At 44.1% G+C, this 21,522-nt stretch overlaps 1 protein-coding gene across 10 annotated transcripts in view; it reads left to right on the plus strand.

Annotated features, from left to right (window-relative positions):
- Positions 1 to 3,360: 3,360 nt before the first annotated feature.
- The window catches only part of NETO2 (neuropilin and tolloid like 2), a 52,032-nt gene continuing 33,870 nt past the window's right edge, over positions 3,361 to 21,522 (plus strand). For 6 of the 10 annotated variants that reach the window (XM_005289843.5, XM_065567611.1, XM_065567613.1 and 3 more), the window contains exon 1: positions 4,696 to 4,863. In XM_005289843.5, coding sequence (XP_005289900.1) covers positions 4,830 to 4,863 — 34 coding nt within the window. In that variant the 5' untranslated portion in view covers positions 4,696 to 4,829. Of the gene's footprint in view, positions 3,731 to 4,624; positions 4,864 to 21,522 lie in introns of those variants that run through there. The other 4 variants (XM_065567615.1, XM_065567617.1, XM_005289846.4 and 1 more) reach the window with 3 other exon arrangements.

Here is a 21,522-nt window from a genome sequence, read left to right on the forward strand (position 1 = left end):
ATTTAACCATAAAGAAGGATGGACTCGGCTCAACCAACATAAAATAGAAAGTAAGGGATTCTTGGTCGCTAATGAGATCAACCTGTCCTGAAGTCTCAATGTTTGTTTGTTCTCAGGCACAGTTCTGGCTACGTGTATGCAGGCAAGCAGCAATGATTCTATAAAGCTTTATGTGACAGAGTATGCATATGGGGGCACTGCAGCTCAGCCAACTGCCTGGCAAATTTTCTAAGGATTGCCAGAGTCCTCTGCGACACTTAGGAAGTTGGTTAAATTGTGATGTTCCACACTCTGCACTGAATAACTTTTTCAACATGACATTAAATATGTTTACATTATGATAGCAGATTGAGGCCCTTGTGTTTTCCAACATCTCATATTTGGGGGCTGTATCTCACTAAGAACTTTCAAACAAGCCACTTATAGTCTGTCAGACAAGACCAGACAACAAAATAGTTCTGCATCACTAAACACGTTTCCAACTCTCTGATTAACACCTATTTTTGTATGTGCCTAGCCTAAAAAACAGAATATCCTGAGCACTTTCAAAAATTGTTCATTGGCTATAGAATATTGGTGATTTATAACAAACAGGCACCCATCTGCTACGCAGCATGCCTCTGACATTGTTTCAAACACTATTACAACAAAACAAAGCAGAACACCACCACCACCCAAATTTGAAACAGAGGACTTCTGCCGATTTTACGGCAGAGGCATTTGGAAGAGAGGAGGCACAAAATCAGTTATAAGGCAAAGCAAGACCGCCTTTTATTATAGCTCAGCAGCTGCTGCAACTGTTCCATTAGTCTCTGATCCTGCAAATGCTTCTGCACATGCTTAACTTCACAAACATGAGTAGTTCCACTAACTCCAATAGTGTTTGCAGAATCCAGCTGTACTACATTGCACATGAATATCACCTTTAATCATAGGATGAGAAGTTGAACAAATTCACTACTAAAGTACGCTTCTGTAATAATTCTATAAAGTGGCATCATGGGGGAGGGGGTCATGTTTGTCTCTTTGACTTCTAGATCAAATTTACTCTATTTAAATATTCTATTTAAATATTCCTATAGTATCCATTATTGTAGTGCCAAAAACAAGTTCAGGTTTGCATTGAGTTGGCCACAATAGAGTCTGTGCTTCACAGATCTAAGTTTGGCTACTTAAAGCCTGGGATCTTTGTTGTGTTTTTTCTCATCACTAGCTATTGCAGGACAGCTGACAAATAAATAGATGTTTTCCTAGGTACCAACTCAAACAGATTAAGAATCAAGATGGTTTCTTTACTTCTTGTGCATCATCACCAGTAATAAAGATGCTGCAAGCCAAATTTTGCTTTCAGTTATATCTGTGCAACCTAGGGTGACCAGATAGCAAGTGTAAAAAATCAGGACAGACGGTGGGGGCAAATAGGTGCCTATATAAGAAAAAGCCCCCAAAATCGGAACTGTCCCTATAAAATCGAGTCATCTGGTCACCCTAGTGCAACCCATTGCTGAAGTTACATCAGTGGAATCCCACAAAATTCTGGCTCACTTAGACCTGTTCAATGGGATAGTCAGATTTTAGACCTGTGGTTGTAAATTGCATAAAAATATTGATAATGCACAAACAGGAATAGAATCCATATTCTCTTGTAACTGTGTGAATTCTACAAGGTTAACATGGTAAATACTTTTTGTCACTAAAGTCAGCAGACATGCAGAGAAGACATCTGCTGAATAAGAAGGGGCCAGTTTTACAGTGACTTTGCACTGTAGAACTTAGTCTTGCGCTACTACTATAAAATATGTGCATAAGATGGATATGTAGGAATCAATTCACCCACTGCTGAAATGCAACAGCTATTAAATAATGAACAGAAAAAACTGCACACCAATTTTGACCAGTGGTGCCAATTCAGATATTTGTTGCCACTGCTTTAAAGTGGTTGGGCTATGGCCCCTTTGGCTCTGCCACCTATGGAACTTCGAGCAAGTGCAAAAAATTTGCAGGGGGAGCATTCCCCCCAACCCATCCAATTGGTACCACTGCTTATCCTGTACTGCAATTAATATATCGCTTTGAAATTGCAAGGAAATTTTGAGTAAGCAAAGTATCAGTATGTGATTTGAAATTTGGTCAGTGCACCAAGTTTAACAACCCTATTCACATAACATTGCTATGGAATCTTTAATGACCAGAAACCGTCAGGATTATAGTTTTAAGTCTCATCAGATGGCCCCTCCAGTAATACAGTGACCCTCACCTCTGTGCTGGACAGGGGAGCGCTACTGATCAGAGGGAAGAGTGCCATCTACTGCACTGCCACCACTTTGTAAGCACTTCTGTATTATTCCTGACTTTTCTACCACTCATTTACTGTTCCAGCCCTTCCTGCTTAACTAGCTATAACTGGCAGTATCAGGTTGACTAAAACATATTGCAACATTTATCTGAAAAGCTAAAGGAAGGCTCTGACCTTTTATAACAGAGGCTGCTGACCTAATAAAACATTAAATCAACAAACATCAGAAAAAAAACAAAAGAACACTTTAAGATTTGAATCTATTATGTTTGTGTATCTAGTGAATATGTACAAAATATATGTAAAATACAACGGTCGCAAGTGTCCATCTAATTTACAAGCAGTTTGATAGATTTATTAGCTCTGAAGTCAGTTCCAAATTGCTGCATAAAGTACTGGAACACGGACAAGTGAAATGCAGGAAGGGACCAATGGTAGGGTGCTATTGACTACTTTGAAGTTTAGAATTGCAACACTGTACGCTACTGCATGGGCTGCTGCTGGAAAAAAAGATGCAAATACTGAACAAAACAGTCTGTAGGAGTTGATTATGCTATTTTTGTTTTGTCTAAACGGGACCAGATGCTAATCTTAAACGTGATAGACATATCACCTTTAGTCTGATATGGAACAAAATATAGTAGCAAATCTGCAGGGACAAGTAGCAATAGCGGTAAACCTCTGAGGTGAGAATCTAACAGTCATGCTGGTGGAACGGGAGAATATGATATGCTCATAAAAACAAAAGAAAACTTGCAGTAACTAGCAACTATTCTGAGGCAAGGTTCTCCACATATCTGTGACCTGATAGAGTCCTGTTATTCCACTACTTGGGGGTCCTGACCAAATAGTTGTCAAGCACACCAAACAGTGGGGTACTTTTGGTACGAAGGTATGAATTAGGCGGAGACACCCCAATTCATTTCACTTGTGACATTTGAAGAAGAAAAAAAAGACTAAATGAATTTACATGTGCCGCCCAGCTGCTCACCTGAGAAAGCACTTGCGCGCATATGAAGAGTACTTACAGCCTGTTACTAATCTAACCCTTCACAGCTGTGCCCATCCTCCGAGCGGTGTGTGTGGCTGGAGTGGAAACACGCTACGTGCCATTTCATGTCCCCATCCTTTGTTTCAAAATGCTCAGCACTCCAAGCCTGAAATGGACAAACGCGTTCATTGCGATCACTAAACAAAGCAGAGTTTGTGGACACCAGTCAGGTCTCTCTGCTGGCCAGGATTTGATTCTACGACTCGCGGTTTCCCCGCTCAGCTGAGAGCCATAATCATTTCCCTTCCTTTCCCTGCATCGATGAAAGTGCCTTCCAGCGCACTGCATCCCTTGTCGGCTGAGAAGAAGGAGATTCTTCTCCCCTTTCCCTTCCCTAGCCCGCTGGGATGGATCACCCGAGAGAGGGCCAGGCAGCCAGCTAAGTGCGCCTTTTTATTAACTCCGTGTAAAGTAATCGCTCTATTTTAGCTGTCACTCCCCGCCAGGCAGCAGCGTGCGCTGGGCTCTGCTTGGCCCCGACGCTGCAGGCAGCACAATGGAGCGGGGCGAGCAGCCGAGCCCGCCACACGCTGCCTCCCCTAACAGCTGACGCGGCTTTTCTGCCGCTACCGGGCTTCGGGGAGCGGCTCCTGCTCCACCCTGAACGGACCCCGCACTTGGCTTCGCGGGGACCCCAGCCAACGGGGGGGGGGGTGGAGGAAAGCGGGCTCCCGCCTCACCCCGGGCTCCCCGGCGGCGGGGACCTGCCTGACCCAGCAGGCACAGCACGTTCTCCCCACCCCGCGTGTTTAAGGCACGGCTCGCTGCCCGGCTCCCCACGGCCCTCCTCAGAGAAGGGGAAATCCCTGGGAGCGGGGCAGGCCACCGGCACCTGTGCGCGCCACGGGGCTGGGACGGGCCCGCAGGGAGTCTCCCCTCGCCGTCCTCTTAGGTCTTCATTCCCGCCTCTCGCTTGCCCTGCGTGGGGCGCCCCCTGCCCGGGCGGGCTCTGAGGGGAGCGGCCCCGCTGGCGAGGCTGCGGGGGGGGGAGGGCACATGCGTACAAGCGGCTCATTCCGGCAAACCCCCCATCCATCTTAAATGAGCTTCAGTGAGCGGCAGCCGAGCTGGGAGCCGCCGAGCTGCTGCGGGCTGCCGGTCGGCCCCGGGGGGAGCAGCGCGCCCTGGCCAGCACCGTGTGCGACGGGCGCGGCACATCCCCCTGACGCCCCCCGCTAGATGGGACTGAGCGCGGCGGAAGCGGAGGCTCCAGGCGCGGAGGGGTTTGGCTGAGTTCGCCCCTAGCGGGGCGGCTCCCCTGAGCCCGGGACACCGGGCATGGCCAGGGGGGAGACCTGAACCCGCCCAGCCTCACGGGCCGCTTCCCCGCCGGACGGCAGCGGGGGCCGGCGCTGCGCTCGGGCGCCCCCGGCTCTGCGCGGACGTGGCTATGCCTCGCCTCTGACTCGCTGCCGCCCCGGCGCTCGGTCCTGGGCCAGGAGCGGCAGGGACGTGCCGCTCCCGCTCTGCGCGGGAGAGAAGATGGCCCTGGACAAACTGTGCTCGGTGCTGGAAGGTAGGAGCCCCGCGGCGGCCGCGCCCTCTCCCCGGGCCTGGGGGCTGTGCAGCTCCTCGTCCTTCGGGAGGAGGGTCTGGGCGGCTGCTCCAGGCGCTGCTTGGTGCCCGGCGTTTGGTTATCCCCTGTCCAGCTGTCCGCTCTCTGAGCGGGGGAACTAGCTGGGCTGAGGCTTCGTCCTGAGCCCAGGTGGGCGGAGAGCTGAGCGCTCAGGGCACCCCCAGTCCAGTGGCTATTGCTCCTGTTGGGGGTCCGGCCCGGGGCCGGCGGGAAACACCAGAGCCTGGCTTTTCAGGGTGCTGAGTGCCTGCAGTTCTGGCTGAAGCTGGGGGCAGCTGTGGGTGCTCAGCAGCTCTGAAAATCGGACCCCACGGTCTGATCTTGGACGCCCCAAAGGAGTGCCCACTTCTGAATATGTGGCGATATGAGAACAGGATAGGGAGTGGGAGGCAAGGGACCATCTCTGGACACATCCAGAAGCCCTGCCAGATACTGACTGCCTGTATTTTGGTGGGTGTGGGGATGACCAGAGGGAGGGTTATGGTATTAATGGCTAATGAAATGCACAGTATGGCTCTGAGGAAAATCAAGAACTCCATATTCCTCTTTTCCCCATTAAACTACTCCTGCTGCTCTGCTAACACTCCAACACACTGCATGGCTCTGGTCAGGTATTTATCATTCTTGTTAGGCAGAGCAAGATCTGGTTTTAGCAAAATAACACACACACACACACACACACAATCAATAGAGAGTGTCACAAACAACCCAGTCCAGTCTGCCTCCTGATCCACCTTTGTTTTGGCTTTCTTTTCACTTTTACTCCTCCATGTTCAGAGGTAAAGGTTTAAGACCAGGCTCCTTATCTGAGCATCTCATTGTCTGTAATAGCATGACTTATATACCTCAGCAGTGGGAAGGAAGGTTTATTTCATATGAAGCCAGACCTGATAGTTAACTTTGCCTCTCAGATAATTTGCAGCATTCTGTATCTTTTGTAGCAATAGCTGATTTGAACCATCAGGGAGCCTTTGATTCTTTGTTTAAATGATAGAACATTCTGTTAGGAAATTCTGTTTAGGAATGTTTGCTTGCTTGAAACAGGATAAAACACAAAGGCAGATACTGCTTTCCACCTGCAGTATCTCTTGTGTAGTGATGATCTATGATATGAAAGTTGCAAAGAAGTCTATTTTAAACCCAAAATGAGTCCATATCACATGCAGTCCATTTTCTTACATTACAGAGTTGTTTTGGCAAACTAAATTTAAATTATTTCTCATTTACTTCCCTCTACATCTAGGTAAATATTTATTACATTAAGGACAAAACATATTTGCAATGTATTTTCTTTAATGATTACATTAACATTCTTCTGCTGTTGCTAGACAGCAAAGGCAGGTAAGGTGTGGTCAATCTAAAATCTTTGTTTATGAATCTTTTTTTTAATTCTCTCTGAAAGACAGCTATATTCATAAAATACAGTTGGCATAAACGCTTCTTGAATTATACTCCCCAAGTGCAATTAATCCTGCATGTGTAGAGTAGGTGCGCTTACTGTGTATGTGTGGGTGTAAACTGTCTCCTAAGAAATGTCTGTGTCTACGATCTTCTATAAACACTAAAAGAGTCTCCAATAGATTGTTATAAGATTTTCTTAAGACCTTTTTCAGGTTCTTTTGTGAGTTTTTATTTGGTGTCTGTGACTTGAATATGCTCAGTTAAAATATATAAAGTGCATAAAGAGTTGAAATGTTAGTGAGTGCTTAATTCTAAATACACCTTTCATCCCCGACTCCAGAAATAGCCTCTGATTACTTGACATCATGTGCTGTCTTCTGTCCTATCCAGAAGAAAGTTTCCTATAGCCAGATTATTATATCTAAAAAATGAGGTTCCTATAAACAGGCACATAGTTTTAATTTTAAAAGTGAACTATTATGAGCACTTTTAAAATTAATCTTTAATATTTTAAGTTGCATGTTGTAAGGGATTTGAGAGTACTGGGCTATCATGCCATCTTTTTTGTTTGTTTTGTTTTTTTGTTTGTTTGTTTCAAGAGAACTTCCTGTTGGAATTGAGGGAGAGTCCTGCTTTGAACATATATTAACTACTAATATCTTCCATCAGATCTTAGTGTATTGCTGTGGCAAATCAGTCTCTCTAACATTTCAGAACATTTTGTATTTTGGGTTGCAAATGTGAGGGGAGAATCAGGGCCATCGTTCAGTTTGTAGTTTTTCTCATCTTCTGATTGCTCAGAGCTATTGTATGGACTTCCTTCACTATAGTAATGCAGACTGTGACTTAAATCAACCCCCAAATCTGATTTTAATGCACAATACTAAGTAAAAGACTTGAAGATTATTCTTATGTATATTGGGGCAGCTGGTATTAATTTGCTCCCACCTTGCTCCACCAAGTGATAACCAATATTTATTGGAAGAAATGGTGGAGCAGGACAGTGCTAAGGTTTTGACCACTGCAGGCTTTGCTGAAGTGGAGCCCAGCCAATGCTGACCTGTTTTCTTAGTGATGCACGTTACTTCTGTGTGAGCAACCAGACTCCAATTCCCAATGGGATTTTTATCTGAGAACCTATATACTTCACTAGCCTGAGAAAGTAACATGCTTTCCCCTCCCCATATCTCAATGAGATCTTCAAATGCTTTGCTCTAGCCATTTTGATTGACATGCGGTACGTGGAACATAGCTGGTCAAGTGCAGGAAACTCTAAAATAGCATATTACAACTCTTTTTAATTTCTCAGGAGGGAGACGTAGGCCTCTTTTTATAATTAAGGGCATTCCTTCATCCTTTAGAACCTGTAACTAAATATATCTATCTTTAGTTTTAGTGCATCATCTTATTTTCTCTGAAATTTAGCAGATAAAGGGTGGTTTTGTTCCCTTATCCAGCCTATGCATCTCTCCCCACCCCACACACACACACTCCCTGCAGACAAAACCCTCAAATAAAAAAAACCCTTGAAAGTCAGCATTCCCAGTTTTCCAGAGATGCACAGTATTTAACTTCCATCTCTGGCAGGTTGCAAGAGCATGGACCTTAAAATCACATAAGTGTGATTAATGTTGCCATTCTTCCTAGCCCATCATTTGCATTATGGCATAATTTTTAGTACCTAATTATTCATAACCAGAGATTAATGCTTTATTCCACTTTAAGGCTGGTAATCCCACCTTGCTGTTTTCAGATTCAAAAGGTGCTACAGTGAGCCAATACTGCTGAAGTTAAGTAGAGAAAATATTTAAAAATAGAGAGGCTGTTATTTGTCCAATTATGAACCAAAGTAAGAACTACAAGGGCCCAATGAAGTTAAATGAAGGAAATTTCAGAATGAGGGCAGTCAAGAAGCTATAAAAACTTTATTTTTAACTTAAAAAATGGGAACTACATATGATCTCAGCAGCAATGCTTAAAAATGCCGAGGACGAAGCAGCTCCCTTTGAGTTCAGCAGGAGGTTTCACATGTGAATGAATTACAGGATTGGGCTGCAAAAGCAGCTTTATTTGTGCCTGCATGTGCTTGGTGGTAATCATTTTGCACTCTTGTTATTAATGCATTTACAAGCTTAAAAGCATATGAAGGGTATTGCTCTCTCTTAAAGTAGTTTAACTTAATCAAAGGTTTGTTTGATTTCCTAATTTCCCTAAGACTGCACAGGCACTTTTTAAAAATCTTATAGCAAAACTGTTGAACATTTTTATATTTATAGAAATTCAGGTGTGTGACTCGGTTGCACAATTGTAGTCTTCTTAACATATGCACAACGTGCCTCAGGTGGCACGTGACCAGGATTCATAACTGAACTTGGTCCACTGTTGGGATTATTACCTTCCAACCTGGGCCAGGTTGGAACTGACTGGGAGTGCGACATGAACACTGATCCATGCCCCCACAATTGTAATGAGAACAGAGAATGATCTAGTATTGATGCTAAGGGAGATTTTGAAATATATAATCAAAATCATCACTTAACTAATGAAAATGCCATGATTTTCTATTTCTCTTTTCCCCAATTTATTTTATGGAAAGAGACTTTACAGAAGGATTAAAAAATGCAGCTTCTCATTCCATCTGTCTGATATTCACCTATCACAATTGCATAGCTCAGTGCAGTGGAAGATAGAGTGCTTTTCTGGGAGTAGTTACTACTGAAAACTGTATAATTGTTCCTGAAATTGCAAAATCTTATTTACAGAATAATGTAATGTAAGGAAATAACCATACTCTGAATTGCATGTGTCATCTTGGAACAAAATATGCTCTTTTTATATATGGTGCCCTAAATACTATGGGGATGGGAGCCTTCTAAATGAGCTTGCTGCTGTTCTGCATGGAGGAGTGCAACTTCCCACCAATTTGCTCCTCTCTAAGCATCTGCAGAATTAGATAGAATACCATGTAAGTGGCCTGTCTCAATGTATTACCAGCAACTATTCATATCCTAACATCTGAAGACTAGCTTAATTGGAACTGGTAAAATAAATACAAATTAAAAATTAAAATTTAAACAAAAAAGCAACTATATTTTTGTGAAGGTTTTCCCCATTTATTTGATGATTTATATGTTCCACTCCATTTCCTAGTTCTTACAGGACAGACCCTGTATTAAGTGTCCTTGCTCTGATATGTGGCAGAGAGGGGCTACCAATGTTTTAATAAGTCCCCATCACAAAAATTCCCTCCTTTGTCTATGATAAAACCCAGGAACCAGGACCAGTGTCTGCTCATGGAGAGCAGGAGTTAGGGACTGGGAAACATCATCCGTTTTTCCATTTAGCCAAACTTGTGTTCTCAAACAAGGTGTGAGGCAACAGCACTTGCCAAACAAATGTATTCATGTGGACTTTGCTGGAAGTGTGTTGGGGGTATTTCCCCTCCTGAAAAATATACTGACTAAATTGATAGTAAAGAAAAAGTCTGAGGATACAAATAGGAGGGAACAGAAAGATGTCTTCCTCCAAGCCACTGCTAGTCTTTAAATACCTATCATTTGGTTCAATCTGCTCTATTCCTGCTTTATATGGTAAATCAAACACGCTCTTCAGAAGTATTTTTAGGAATCCCAGGAATAAGTCCTTTCTAGCAATAGCTAGAGAGCAGGTAAACTCTGTCAAAAGCAAGGAAACCACCCCAACATCCCTTTAATTTGATGACAGAATTTTAACAAGTAATTTTCTGGGAGTCCCTTGCCAGCACATCATGTACATTCAGCCTTCCCAGCAGCCCACTGCCACAGGCAGCTTGAAGAAACAGTGAACAAAAATGCATTCACAAAGGAAAGCCCATGTTTGGAAACAGAATGTTTTTCTCCTTCCAACTGAGGATATGCTTGTAGATGTACCCAGAGATGTGTCAAGGGTAAACAGGACCTGGATTGACTGAAACAACAAGGCACCCTACAGGTGCTTGTGTATTTCTGGGGGAGGAGGGAGTAAGAAATTTGGCTGGCCCTCTTCAGTAAAACTGAAGGTGACCATTAGAAATGTGGATTAGCCTATCCATTCAGGCACGGCTTGATCTGCCACTGGTTTTGAGTAAAGGAGGTTGGGAGAACTGTATTTACACCCTGAAACCGGTTAACTTGCTTTCAGTGAGCTCCCACTTGCCTCTATAGCAGTCTTCAGAGGAATTGTACTGAAAACAACTGGAGTGACATGTAACTGCAACGTGTGTACAAAACTCTGGGTGCATTCAAACATCCCACTGGCATGCCTTATTCTTGCCAAAGTTGGCATTTTGGAAAGGTGTTAGTAGCTTTCTAAGCTGATGAAGCTCAGTTTTGATATACAGCTTTTGTAGTGCAAAATAAAATTTAAAAAAAGGTCTGACAACTTGACTGGCATGCTCTAGGCCAGAGGTGGACCATAACTTTCACGGGGGGGCACTCCACGAATTTTGATAAGTCATCATGGGCCACATCTTGCTGCTATGTTAATGGAGGGATGTGGGATCTGGGAGGGAGTTTGGTGCAGGGGTTTGGGGTGCAGGAGGGAGTGGGAGGTTCAGGCTCTGGCCTGGAGGCGCTTACTACAGGCGGTTCCTGGCCGGCAATGCAACAAGGCTCAGGCAGGCAGGCTGCCTGCAGGCTAGGGCCCCACGCTGCTCCTGGCAGTGGTTGCTGCTGGTACAGCTCTGCACACCCCTTAGGGGGGAGAGGGGCAGTGGGTTTCCATGCACTGCCAGCCCCCGCAAGCACCGCCCCCGCAGCTCCCATTGGTTGGTTTCCAGCCAATGGGAGCTGTGAGGAGGGTGCTGGGGGTGGGGGCAGCGCGCAGAGCTACCTCCTCCTGCCAGGGGCACGCAGAGACATGCCAACAGCAGCCAGCCACTTCCGGGAGCAGCGTGGAGCCACGCCAGGCAGGCAGCCTGCCTGAGTGCCCCGCTGCACTGTGCCACTCTTTGTGGCCCGGAGATCACGAGGGGGCAGTCAAAGAGCCTTGTGGGCCAGACAGAAATGTTAGATGGGCCAGATCCAGCCTGCGGGCTGTATTTTGCCCACCCCTGCTCTAGGCAGAGGTGACTGACAAACCAGAAAACTTATCTTCCCCTGGTTCACACCTGCTCAACTACTACCATATTCTGTCATTCCTCTGCCACTTAGAGCTGTGCACCATAGAAAACCAATATAAACCACTAGAGCTACTTACTCATGGGGTAAACGCTAGCCACCAGCTCTTGAAGCTAAGAAAATGGGGAAACTGGGCATTATGTAAACCACAAGAATCAATGTAATCATGAGGCGGTAGAACTGATAACCTGCTGTGATTTTTTTTCATCATGACCAGTAGATTTGAGAGCCTGATTAAACAGCAACAGTGGTGGTTCAACATTCCTTTGATCCATTAACAAATATCTCTGAATGCCAGTACTAGACAGCAATGGAGTGGGAATTCTTACTGACCCAGATGTTACCACTTGTTCATTTCATGAGCTAGACACAGCCTGAAGCAGGCCATTTGTGTGCAGACCAACTTTCTGAAAGGAAAAGAGATGACCCCCTGTTTAGGATATCTGTTCATCAAACTCCACAGTGTGTCTGTTTACCTTCCCCTGGACTCTTGTCTATTTGGACTGTACGCTCTGCAGGGTAGGGACTGTTTTACTGAGTATCTGTACAGTGCATAGCACCAGGGGACGGATGGTGGTTAGGGCTTCTAGGAGCTACTATGGGGATGAGAAGGGATAGAGTACAGCAAATGTCCCTACTACGTTAACAGCTAAAATTAATGTTGGATGTAGATAGACAAATCAATGGATGTGTGCACTATGGTAGCCCTCTTCGCAGTTCCAGCGTGCTAGGATTAATGTTAGTTTCACAGAACAAATTAGCTAGATTTATGCATATGCAAAAGGATTTGCTCCCAAAGGGGGAGAAGTGGTTTCCATTAGGATCAAGCATGTGCTATTTTTTGCTGTATCTGTCAGAGTAACAGACCTCCTGGCAAGGCTCTCTGTAACATCTATGACCTGTGTGTCACCAATTACTGTGTCTGGGCTATATGTATATCTGGTACTTCCTAGCACAGAATGTCTAGCATGGAGATAAAACAGTGAACCCTTAAGTAGGCAGTGTCTGCATCACTCTTATCCCTAGGATCCTGACTACCACTATATATGTATAAAGAACAGGAGTAGTTGTGGCACCTTAGAGACTAACAAATTTATTTGAGCATAAGCTTTCGTAGGCTAAAACCCACTTCATCCGATGCATTTCATTGGATGAAGTGGGTTTTAGCCCACGAAAGCTTATGCATGCAGTGGGTTTTAGCCCACGAAAGCTTATGCTCAAATAAATTTGTTAGTCTCTAAGGTGCCACAAGTACTCCTGTTCTTTTTGTGGATACAGACTAACACGGCTGCTACTCTGAAACCTGTATATATGTATAATATTCTTTACGTGACCAAGTGTTTCTTTTAAAAATAGAATTTTTTCATACTGTTTCTCAGGTCTGTACGGCTGCTCTAAAGATTGATATTCAGATTTCCCTGCATGTGCAGGTCCCCCATTGACATCACTGATGTAAGATTCTGTTCTCAGAGCCACATGGCAGATTCTTATCTCTGCTCTTTGCTGGCTCTGTATGTGCAGATCCCCAGAACACACAGAAAGAGCAGAGGTAAGAGATGCCATGCAGCAGATGGGAGTGCGGAACTGTGCCTGTAGAATCAGGAGGCTATTTCTCGCCAGATAGGTACAGGCATATGTCCAATCAAGTGCCCAATGCACTCGTATCTCTTTAAGCGCAGTACTTTGGTACTCAGTTTGTTCTTGCAATCTATTTTAGAGCAAAACTGAGTTACTTACAAGCATCTGGCCTCTTTGTATAATAAAATTAAAAATGTGACTTGAACTCTCTGTACTTCAATAAAGAAAGGAGTATTTTATTGTTCATCTCTTACACATTCTCTAAAATGATTCAACAAAGTGCCAACAAAGAAGCCATTCCCCCACCCCCTAACAATGCATTTTTTAAATGGTTTCAGATGAATATTTTGATAACACAACACAGGCCTATAACACTACACGGGCCTGTTAAAAAACCAAGTAGTAATAATGAATAAAAATGTATATCATAATGCCTTCTCTGCTGAAGAATCCTAAAGCGATGGTGACTAAATTATTCCATGCAAAGTCAGGGGGGAGAGAAAAAAAGAAAAAGTAGTGATGCTAGGAAAACAAAACAAAAGCTCTCAGCCCTTTTTTAAATTTGTGCAATCTATTACTTTGGCACTAGTATGATTCCTGCTGTAGAATGAGCAGGCAATATGGCCTTTCATCACCAGGGAACTGAGATTTGCAGCAAATGTCAGATCCATGCACAATGGAAGTACCTTTGCAGTCATCTCTTCCCCACTGGAAGTGTGGCTGGCTCAGTAGCGATACTGCCATTGGTTCCCCAGCAGCCTCGTTTGGGTTTTACACATTATGGAACAGAACTGATGCTGTTTCAAAGTAGCATTAACTTTCCTGATCTTAACTCTACAAACCTTTAGTCGGTAATCAGGGAAGCATGCCCTAAAGCAGCTGCCTCCCATCCCCCAGTTTCTTCTAATAAGTCTCCCGCAACCAACCTTGACCCTCTTTTTAAAAAAAAAAAAAAAAAAAAAAAAAAACCTTGATCTGTACAATGTGGTCTTGAATTAGTGTGGCGTGAGACTAATCATATGCACTAGCCCCATATACCCAGTATTTGTAGACAGTTACTCCCTTGCAGAGTGTGCATCAGTGTGGAATTTGGGATTATATACTGTAACAAATTCATTTTGCACTCCCACTGAAATGCAGCTCTTTCTGGTGCACAGCAACTCTACGTAATAGGTTACAAAAGGAAGCAAAGAATACTACTATGTCGTATTATAAAAGCAGGGCACTTTAGTCAGATACAGTGTAATGACTTAATTCTGTTATCTTTGATAAATTGGAATTTAACTCCCTTGTTTTTGGAAGATGCCGTGAGACCTTTAATGCAAGTAGTCAGGACCCTTTAGATCTTCTCCAAATGGTGGTTCTGAGCCCTAAATGCCATACTGGGAGACTAGTTCAGCACTGCCTACCGCACCAATGCCCCTTCCAGCAGCGACTTGGATTTTCTCTAGTGGAACCCCCCCCATCCATGTACTGATTGGCACAGTCTTGATTAGCATTTGAGGTCTGACAAGACTGTCAGAAGATGGAGGGGCTTTGGAACATATAATTCCTATGATATCAGAAAAACACATCAATGGTGCACAAAATATGGCTTCCTGGAGGTGACATTGCAAACCATGGAGGGTTGAAATAGGTCCTGGATGATTTTGTTCTTTCAAATCTTCTGCACCCATTGACTCACCCCACTTCCAGCCAGTCAGCTATCCTTCATAGCTTCTCCACCTCTGTGGTAGCCATACCATAAAACAGGGGTTCTCAGTGTTTTTCTTTGAAGCCCCTCCAACATGCTATAAAAACTCCAGGGCACAGTGGAGGGAGGTTGGGGGGCTTGGGGCTTCTGTCATGCAGGTTAGGGGGCGGCGCTAGGGGCTTCTGCCTTGGGCCCCAGCCAGTCTAACACTGACTCTGCTTTGCAGACTCCCTGAAACCAGCTCGCGGACCCCCAGTTGAGAACTGCTGCCTGAGATAACTGGGTCTTCACAGCTGCCGATATGGTCCCATCTCTGAGGCTCTTTCTCCCTTATATTATTATTACCAGAAGTAGGAGGAACAGTGAAAGGATACCTTGTAAACATCTGCCAGGACTGAGAGTCCCTGATAGCAAGAGATGAAAGGAATAGGGGTAAAGAGGAAGGAAGTAAGAAAGAAGGAGGGATAAGGAATGAATTGAATGGGTTCAGGAGGGCATGGGACACAACCAAAAATTTTAACTCAGAGAGGGGGCTCAGCTCAAAGTTTGAAAACCACTGGTCTAACCCACTTTTCTGCTGTAATTGCCTACTTATCTGCTACTTATTCATGCTGTTCTGCAGGATATGTGACCTGTTCTCTTACACGCACATGCACACAGAGCTGTCAACTATTTATAGAATCAGCATGAGCTGTAGTGAAAACCAATCAGATTTTTTAAATCCTCCAGGAGGTTTGTTTCTGTAACAGCACCCTTTAAAGAAGGGAAATTGCTGGATAGTGGCACTGAAATATAGAGCCTGGTTTTGTCTTCATTCAGAATGCAAGTGAGGCACTGAGCAAGTACCACTGAAATAAACATTGACACCCACTGATTCTTTTTTTAAAGGCTGTAGGAAAGGCATATAATAAAAGTGACAGCCATAGTAGATATCTGTACCTAAAAAGAGAGAAACTGGCTGTCTGAAATACTGAATTAAATTACTAAAAGTCTATATTTTTTAATTATATGTGATTCATTCAGTTTGAAAAAACTCTGTCCAATTTTTGCATTGTAGGAAGCAGTACAAAGCTATAAAAACTGGGGTAAATTGATTGCTGCAAACTTACCCAGCAGAAGCTCAGACATGCTGCATCTTTTAGAGGAGACCATAAATTCAGTAGCACAACATGGATACATTATTAACATGGAATTGTGGAACTACACTTAATACAGAGATACAAGCCAAGTTCAGTTTAGCATTCCTGTTCCTAAAGACAATATAGGAGAGAACATATCAAAATCAAGATAATTTTATAGCAGTTATCAAGCTGCTTTGTGGAGAAAAATTGTAACAGATTAGAGTTCAAATCTATGTCTGGAATAAAAATCTGCCTTATCATTAGTCTCTCCGTAGAGCATTTACATGTTTTTGAGTTTCGCAATTTAAAAAGATATCAAAAAAAGACCCAAGGAATATGAAAATAGAATGGAGTTTGTCCTGTACAAGAGATCATAAATATCATTAAATCAGCAACTTAGACTCTGAAAACTAAGATGTCAAAAATATAGCTTTTTTTGTGAGTGTTTAATTTTTTTTTAAATAATTAACTAGTGGAAAAACTTGGCTCTAGGGACCAATAATGGGCTCTAGACTCTTTCTTCCCTGTAATGCCTCTTCCAAGTCCAAGGCAGATGAGTTGTGATCAAGGGCTGTTACCATCTGTAACAGATGGGATACCGTCTGTTGGGAAATTATATTTGTTATAGATTCGTATTAATGAAAATATGGTATCACTGTACACATGGGGATTTGAAGGCTATGGATGAGTCTGTCCTGTTGTCTGAACTAATCCAGGGGAGGCAGAGATGCCTCTAGGAATGTTACCCTCGTTTGAAAGATTCATAAACTAATTGGGACACAAAAGGCTACACAGTAATGATCCAGCCCAGCAGGGGAGAAAACTGTTGTCTGTGAGGAAAGGCAGATACCTGTATATGTAAGTTATTATGGGAAGTGAAAGGAGATGGAGAGCAGAGATGCCTATAACCCTGAATAAAGTCAGAATCTATAATCAGGCTTGGGGACAGATTACAGTGATGCCCAAGATAATGCACCTCTGCAAACATTATAGTGGTATCTGTGTGAATATGATCTAGGACCCCCTAGCTCACATGCCAATGCAAGCCCACCCCTGACCATGTCTAAGAGCTCAAAGCTTATAACTGGCAGCTGTGCAGAAAACAATGTGGGGGAATCACAAAGGGGGAAAGGCTGATTCAGTGCGAGCCACTGAGCTGCTGGTATGCTGACAGGATGGTGGTGGGGAGAGCCTCATGAAAGATGACAGACTTCGGAGTAAATGCAATTCACTGTTCTTCAATGGTGAGATTATGCCTCGGCTGGCTGAGCTACTACACAGGGTTAGGACTGAGGCCTGGTCTGTGCTACAAAGGTAGTTTGACGTAAGCTGCTTTGCGTTGACCTAGTTGTGCACATGTCTGTGCTTAAATTTGTCTCCCACTGATGTAAGTGCCCCATTACAGCGACACAGTAACACCACCTCTTCAAGCGGCATTGAGCCATGGTTGATGTAGTGCAAGGGTAGACTCTGCGTTACCTACTTTGACCCTAACAGTCCTCCAGCAGCTGTCCCACAGTGCTTGACTCTGACTGCTCTGGTCACAATTGTGAACTCTACTGCCGAGGGGTCATGAATACTGGAAGCCCTCCTCTCCCCCCTTTAAAATCCTGTGAATTTTTGAAATGCCTTTTCCAGATTGCCACGCTTGGAGAGCACATCTTAGAAGCCCTCCATTGTTGCACAAAACTGCCCAGCTGACCTTGCCAGCTACATGCGCCAGACGTGCTCTGGTCTGGAGTAGATATTAGATCTCCTGGGCCTGTGGGGAGAAGAGGCTGTGCCGGCACTGCTACGGGCCAGCCACAGAAATGTGGACATCTACGAGCAAATTCCATAGGGGATACGGGGAAGGATGCAACGCATGGAAGTGAAGGAACTGTGGCATGCATATCAGAAGGCCAGGGACACCAAGTAGATATGGTGCCGAGCTGCTGACTTGTCACTTTTTACAAAGATCTGCATGCCATATTCAGCATGTGGATACCTCTGAGGAGCCTGAGTCACAGGCCCCTGCTGTGAACAGTGAGCACGAAGATGGGGGGGCATGAAACGGGGGTCCAAGTATGCTGTAAGCCAGGAGTCAGTACCAGCAGTTGAGCCATGGGTGAGCCTGATGCAGGTAAGCATGTAAACATATTTCCCGTTACAATGATACTGATGGAACCCCCAACTTAACAGGACACACCTATCGACTCTTGATTAATTTACTCATACTAGAAGAGGTAGCAGCACAACGAAGAGAGAGAGAGGCTTTTATCTGCTTCTCAATCCCCTCTACAGTTAGAGAGGAGAGCCATGCGGAGCTGTTTATGTATACAGGGATGTCTCTTGAATCCTCCTGAGAGATCTCGATGAAACTTTCATGGAGGTACTCTGCAATCCTCTCCCTTAGGCTTCTATGGATGGCTACCTTATTCTCTCTCCACAGTGTGATGCTTTCCCATGCCAGTTGGTGATAAGTTTGGCGGGCAACATTGCAGTAAACAGGCTAGCAATGTATGGACCCAAGTGCCTTCTGGAAGCCAGTAGTAGCTGTGCTCTCTGTGCCTTTGTCACCCTCGAGTAAGATATCAGCTAAAATCTCTATCGCCTGTGGAAAATGGTGCCAGTATTGAGTACCGTTGCCCTATAGTCATAGAAGTGTCGATGAACATGTCTTATTTAAAACTTTAGGGAGCAAGGGAATGAAGTTCTAAATCTTGTTTTACTTTTTGTTGTGACTATACTGACTTCACATACCACAACCATGGCTCTCACAGATCTGTGTGTATGTGTCTAAAATGGACATGAATGTTCCTTCACCACCTTTAGCTCTGTTCCATACATTTATTAAGGTTTTCTTTAATGTATTTGCTTTTAACTTGCACAGAATATTTTTGCAGTGTTTTTGTTACTCAATAAAATTCTATTGTTTGGAAAATAATTAATCTTTATTCATTCCCAACTTATGCTGCAGAATGCCTAGCAGTACTGAAAGCATCCTCTGATTAATTATTATAGTGTGTGACACAACTCATAGGATCCATAACAAATACAATCATAAATGTACATCATAAAAATTAATAGATGCCTTGATACTGTTATACATAGATATGCACCACGAACCACACAATTCCTAACAAGTCATCAAACCGCAGGGACAGATAGAGCACAATACACCACAATGAATTACTGTAACTCACTGTTAAAGGGCTCTTTCAAAGCCTCCCCAATCAAATATAGCTCTTCCAGTAGCCCTTGTATCTGGCTGCTCAAACTCAGCAGACAGCCACTCCACCTCCACCCAGGTGGCACTTTTCCCCTTTGCGTCACAGATATTATGCAGGACACAGCAGGCAGCTAGAACCATTGGGATGTTTTTTTCCACTGAGATTCAATCTTAAACAATGTAAGGATTTCTTCAGTTTACTGAAAGTGCATTCAACTGTCATTCTGCATTTGCTGAACCAGTAGTTAAATCTTTACTTGGTGCTGTCAGGGTGGCTGGGGTACTGCTTCGTGAGCAAGGGCACCGAGGGGTAGGCTGGCTCCCCCAGGTTTGCTATTAACATTTCAACATTGCCAATGGTAATCTACTGGTCGGGAAAGCAAATCCCTGCTTGGTAGCTTTCTGAGCAGTCCTGTGTTCTTAAACATGTGAGCGTCATGCACCATCCCATACCGACCAATATTGATGCTGGTGAAGCATCCCTGGTGATCCACCAATGCTTGCATAACCATAGAAAAGTAGCCCTTCCTGTTGATGGCACTCTGTGGCAAGGTGGTGTGGTGTCAAAATAAGGATATGAGTGCCATCTATTGCCCTGCTGCAATTCAGGAACTCCACTGCTGCAAAGCCATCCACTCTGTCTTGCACGTTGCTGAGAATCTCAATCCTATGGATCAGGAGACGAATTCTGGCCCTGCACACTTGCATGACACTAACCCCCATGTGGATTTTCAAACTCCAAAACGATTTCCCACTGACTGGTAGCAGTCCAGTGTTGCGAGTTTCAACAGTGAGATTTTCAGTCGCTTCTCCACTGTCACTCTCATTCTGATGTCCTTGTGCGGGAGGGCTGGAGTGAGCTTGGCATATGCTTGGCTTTACACATCAGAAAGTTCAAAGCCTGTATGTGATGCAATCCCACCAGTCAATGCTTGCTTCTTGGGCCCAGAAGCAGCACTCTACCACCTGCTGTTGCTCCGGAAACACCACCAACAACTTTGAATTGATTGGTTCTCCCTATGTCCCACAGCTATCTGTCTTCCATGAAATTGTCAAGTTCTCCCCCCCCCCCACACCCCTCCCACCCCCATTCTGTTGTTCTTGCAGCTCTGCAAATATTAGAGGATCATGCATCTTGGGCTTGCAATGCTTGTGACATTAATGCAGACCTGTGCAGGCTCTACGCTTCCATCATAGATGGCGGACAGCAAGAGTGGTCACGCAGGTGTTTGGGACTTTTAAAAAAGAGGAAAAAATCATGGGATATAGATGAAAGTTGCATGCTGAGAAACTGACCCCTTGCTCCCGGTCACCGTGTGACTCGTTTCTGCCCTACCATGCATTGCCAAAACTTCCCAAAAGACAGTGTGCTGAATTGCATGCTTAGACATGTATCCATGCACTGCACTGTTCATCAACACAAGCACTCCTGGTGAGTGCGCACAGTGCTGACATGAGGAGTTAAGTATGCACATGCACAAGTGATATACTAACAGCAGCGATTTTAAGCTGATGTAACTTGTGGTGGCAAAAATTTCTAGTGTATGCATGCCCAAAGATTATTCTACTTTTTTTTTTTTTTTAAATATTTTAATTGGTTGGCATAGTTTCCCCTCACTTTTTCTAATATGCTTGGTTTTACTTAAGGTTCTTGTGGCCTATGAATATGTTTCAGAATGTTCCACTGAGTTGTCCCAGGTGAGGTAAATGATCGTTAAGCTCCAGACCTCCCCTCAACTCTGAGGCCAAAGCCCCATTCAGGCCTCAGTCAGAGGCCTGGATTAGAATCCTTTCTCCATAGGTGCTGTTGATGCTCATACTGCAATTCACATGATGCATGGGAAAAGCCTAAAGACCACAGACAAGCAATTTGAGGAGCAAAGGTGACCTCATCTGATAGTTGTATTTGTGGGAGGGGGATATACAAATAGAGAACATCCAACAAGCCTACACTTGAAAAGGCTGATGGTGCAAGCATCTGCTACACTAGTAACACAAATTATTAGCATACATGAGTGCTTGCAGTGGCACATAAAGGTTGCGAGCTCTAGCAATTGCACCCATCCAGAGTAAGACTCTGTACCACTGTATTGTGCATCATTACTGTAATGCTAGTTTAGACAGAAATGGTTGCTCTTATAGTGGCATAATTGCAATCAGTCCTCCAAACACAGTGACACAATGCTGCTCAAGTCGCTTCAGTTACCAGTCTGTGCAATTTCTTGTATATGGCTGATTAGTTTCTTGGGAGCTACTGCTGTCTCTTAATTGTCCATACATGGGAGTTTTCTGATGAACAAAGTGCAATGCTGAAATAGTAAGGCTCCTGTTTCAGAAACAAAAATGTCATGCAATGCAAAGACCATTTAATTTTACAAAATATCTCTTGTACATTAAAAATGTATACTGTTCCCATTTTCAAAAAGAAATTGGTAGGGCACTTCTCCAGAGGTGATTGCT

The sequence above is a fragment of the Chrysemys picta genome, chromosome 14 (assembly GCF_011386835.1).
Source record: "Chrysemys picta bellii isolate R12L10 chromosome 14, ASM1138683v2, whole genome shotgun sequence".
NCBI classification, from domain to species: Eukaryota; Metazoa; Chordata; order Testudines; family Emydidae; genus Chrysemys; species Chrysemys picta.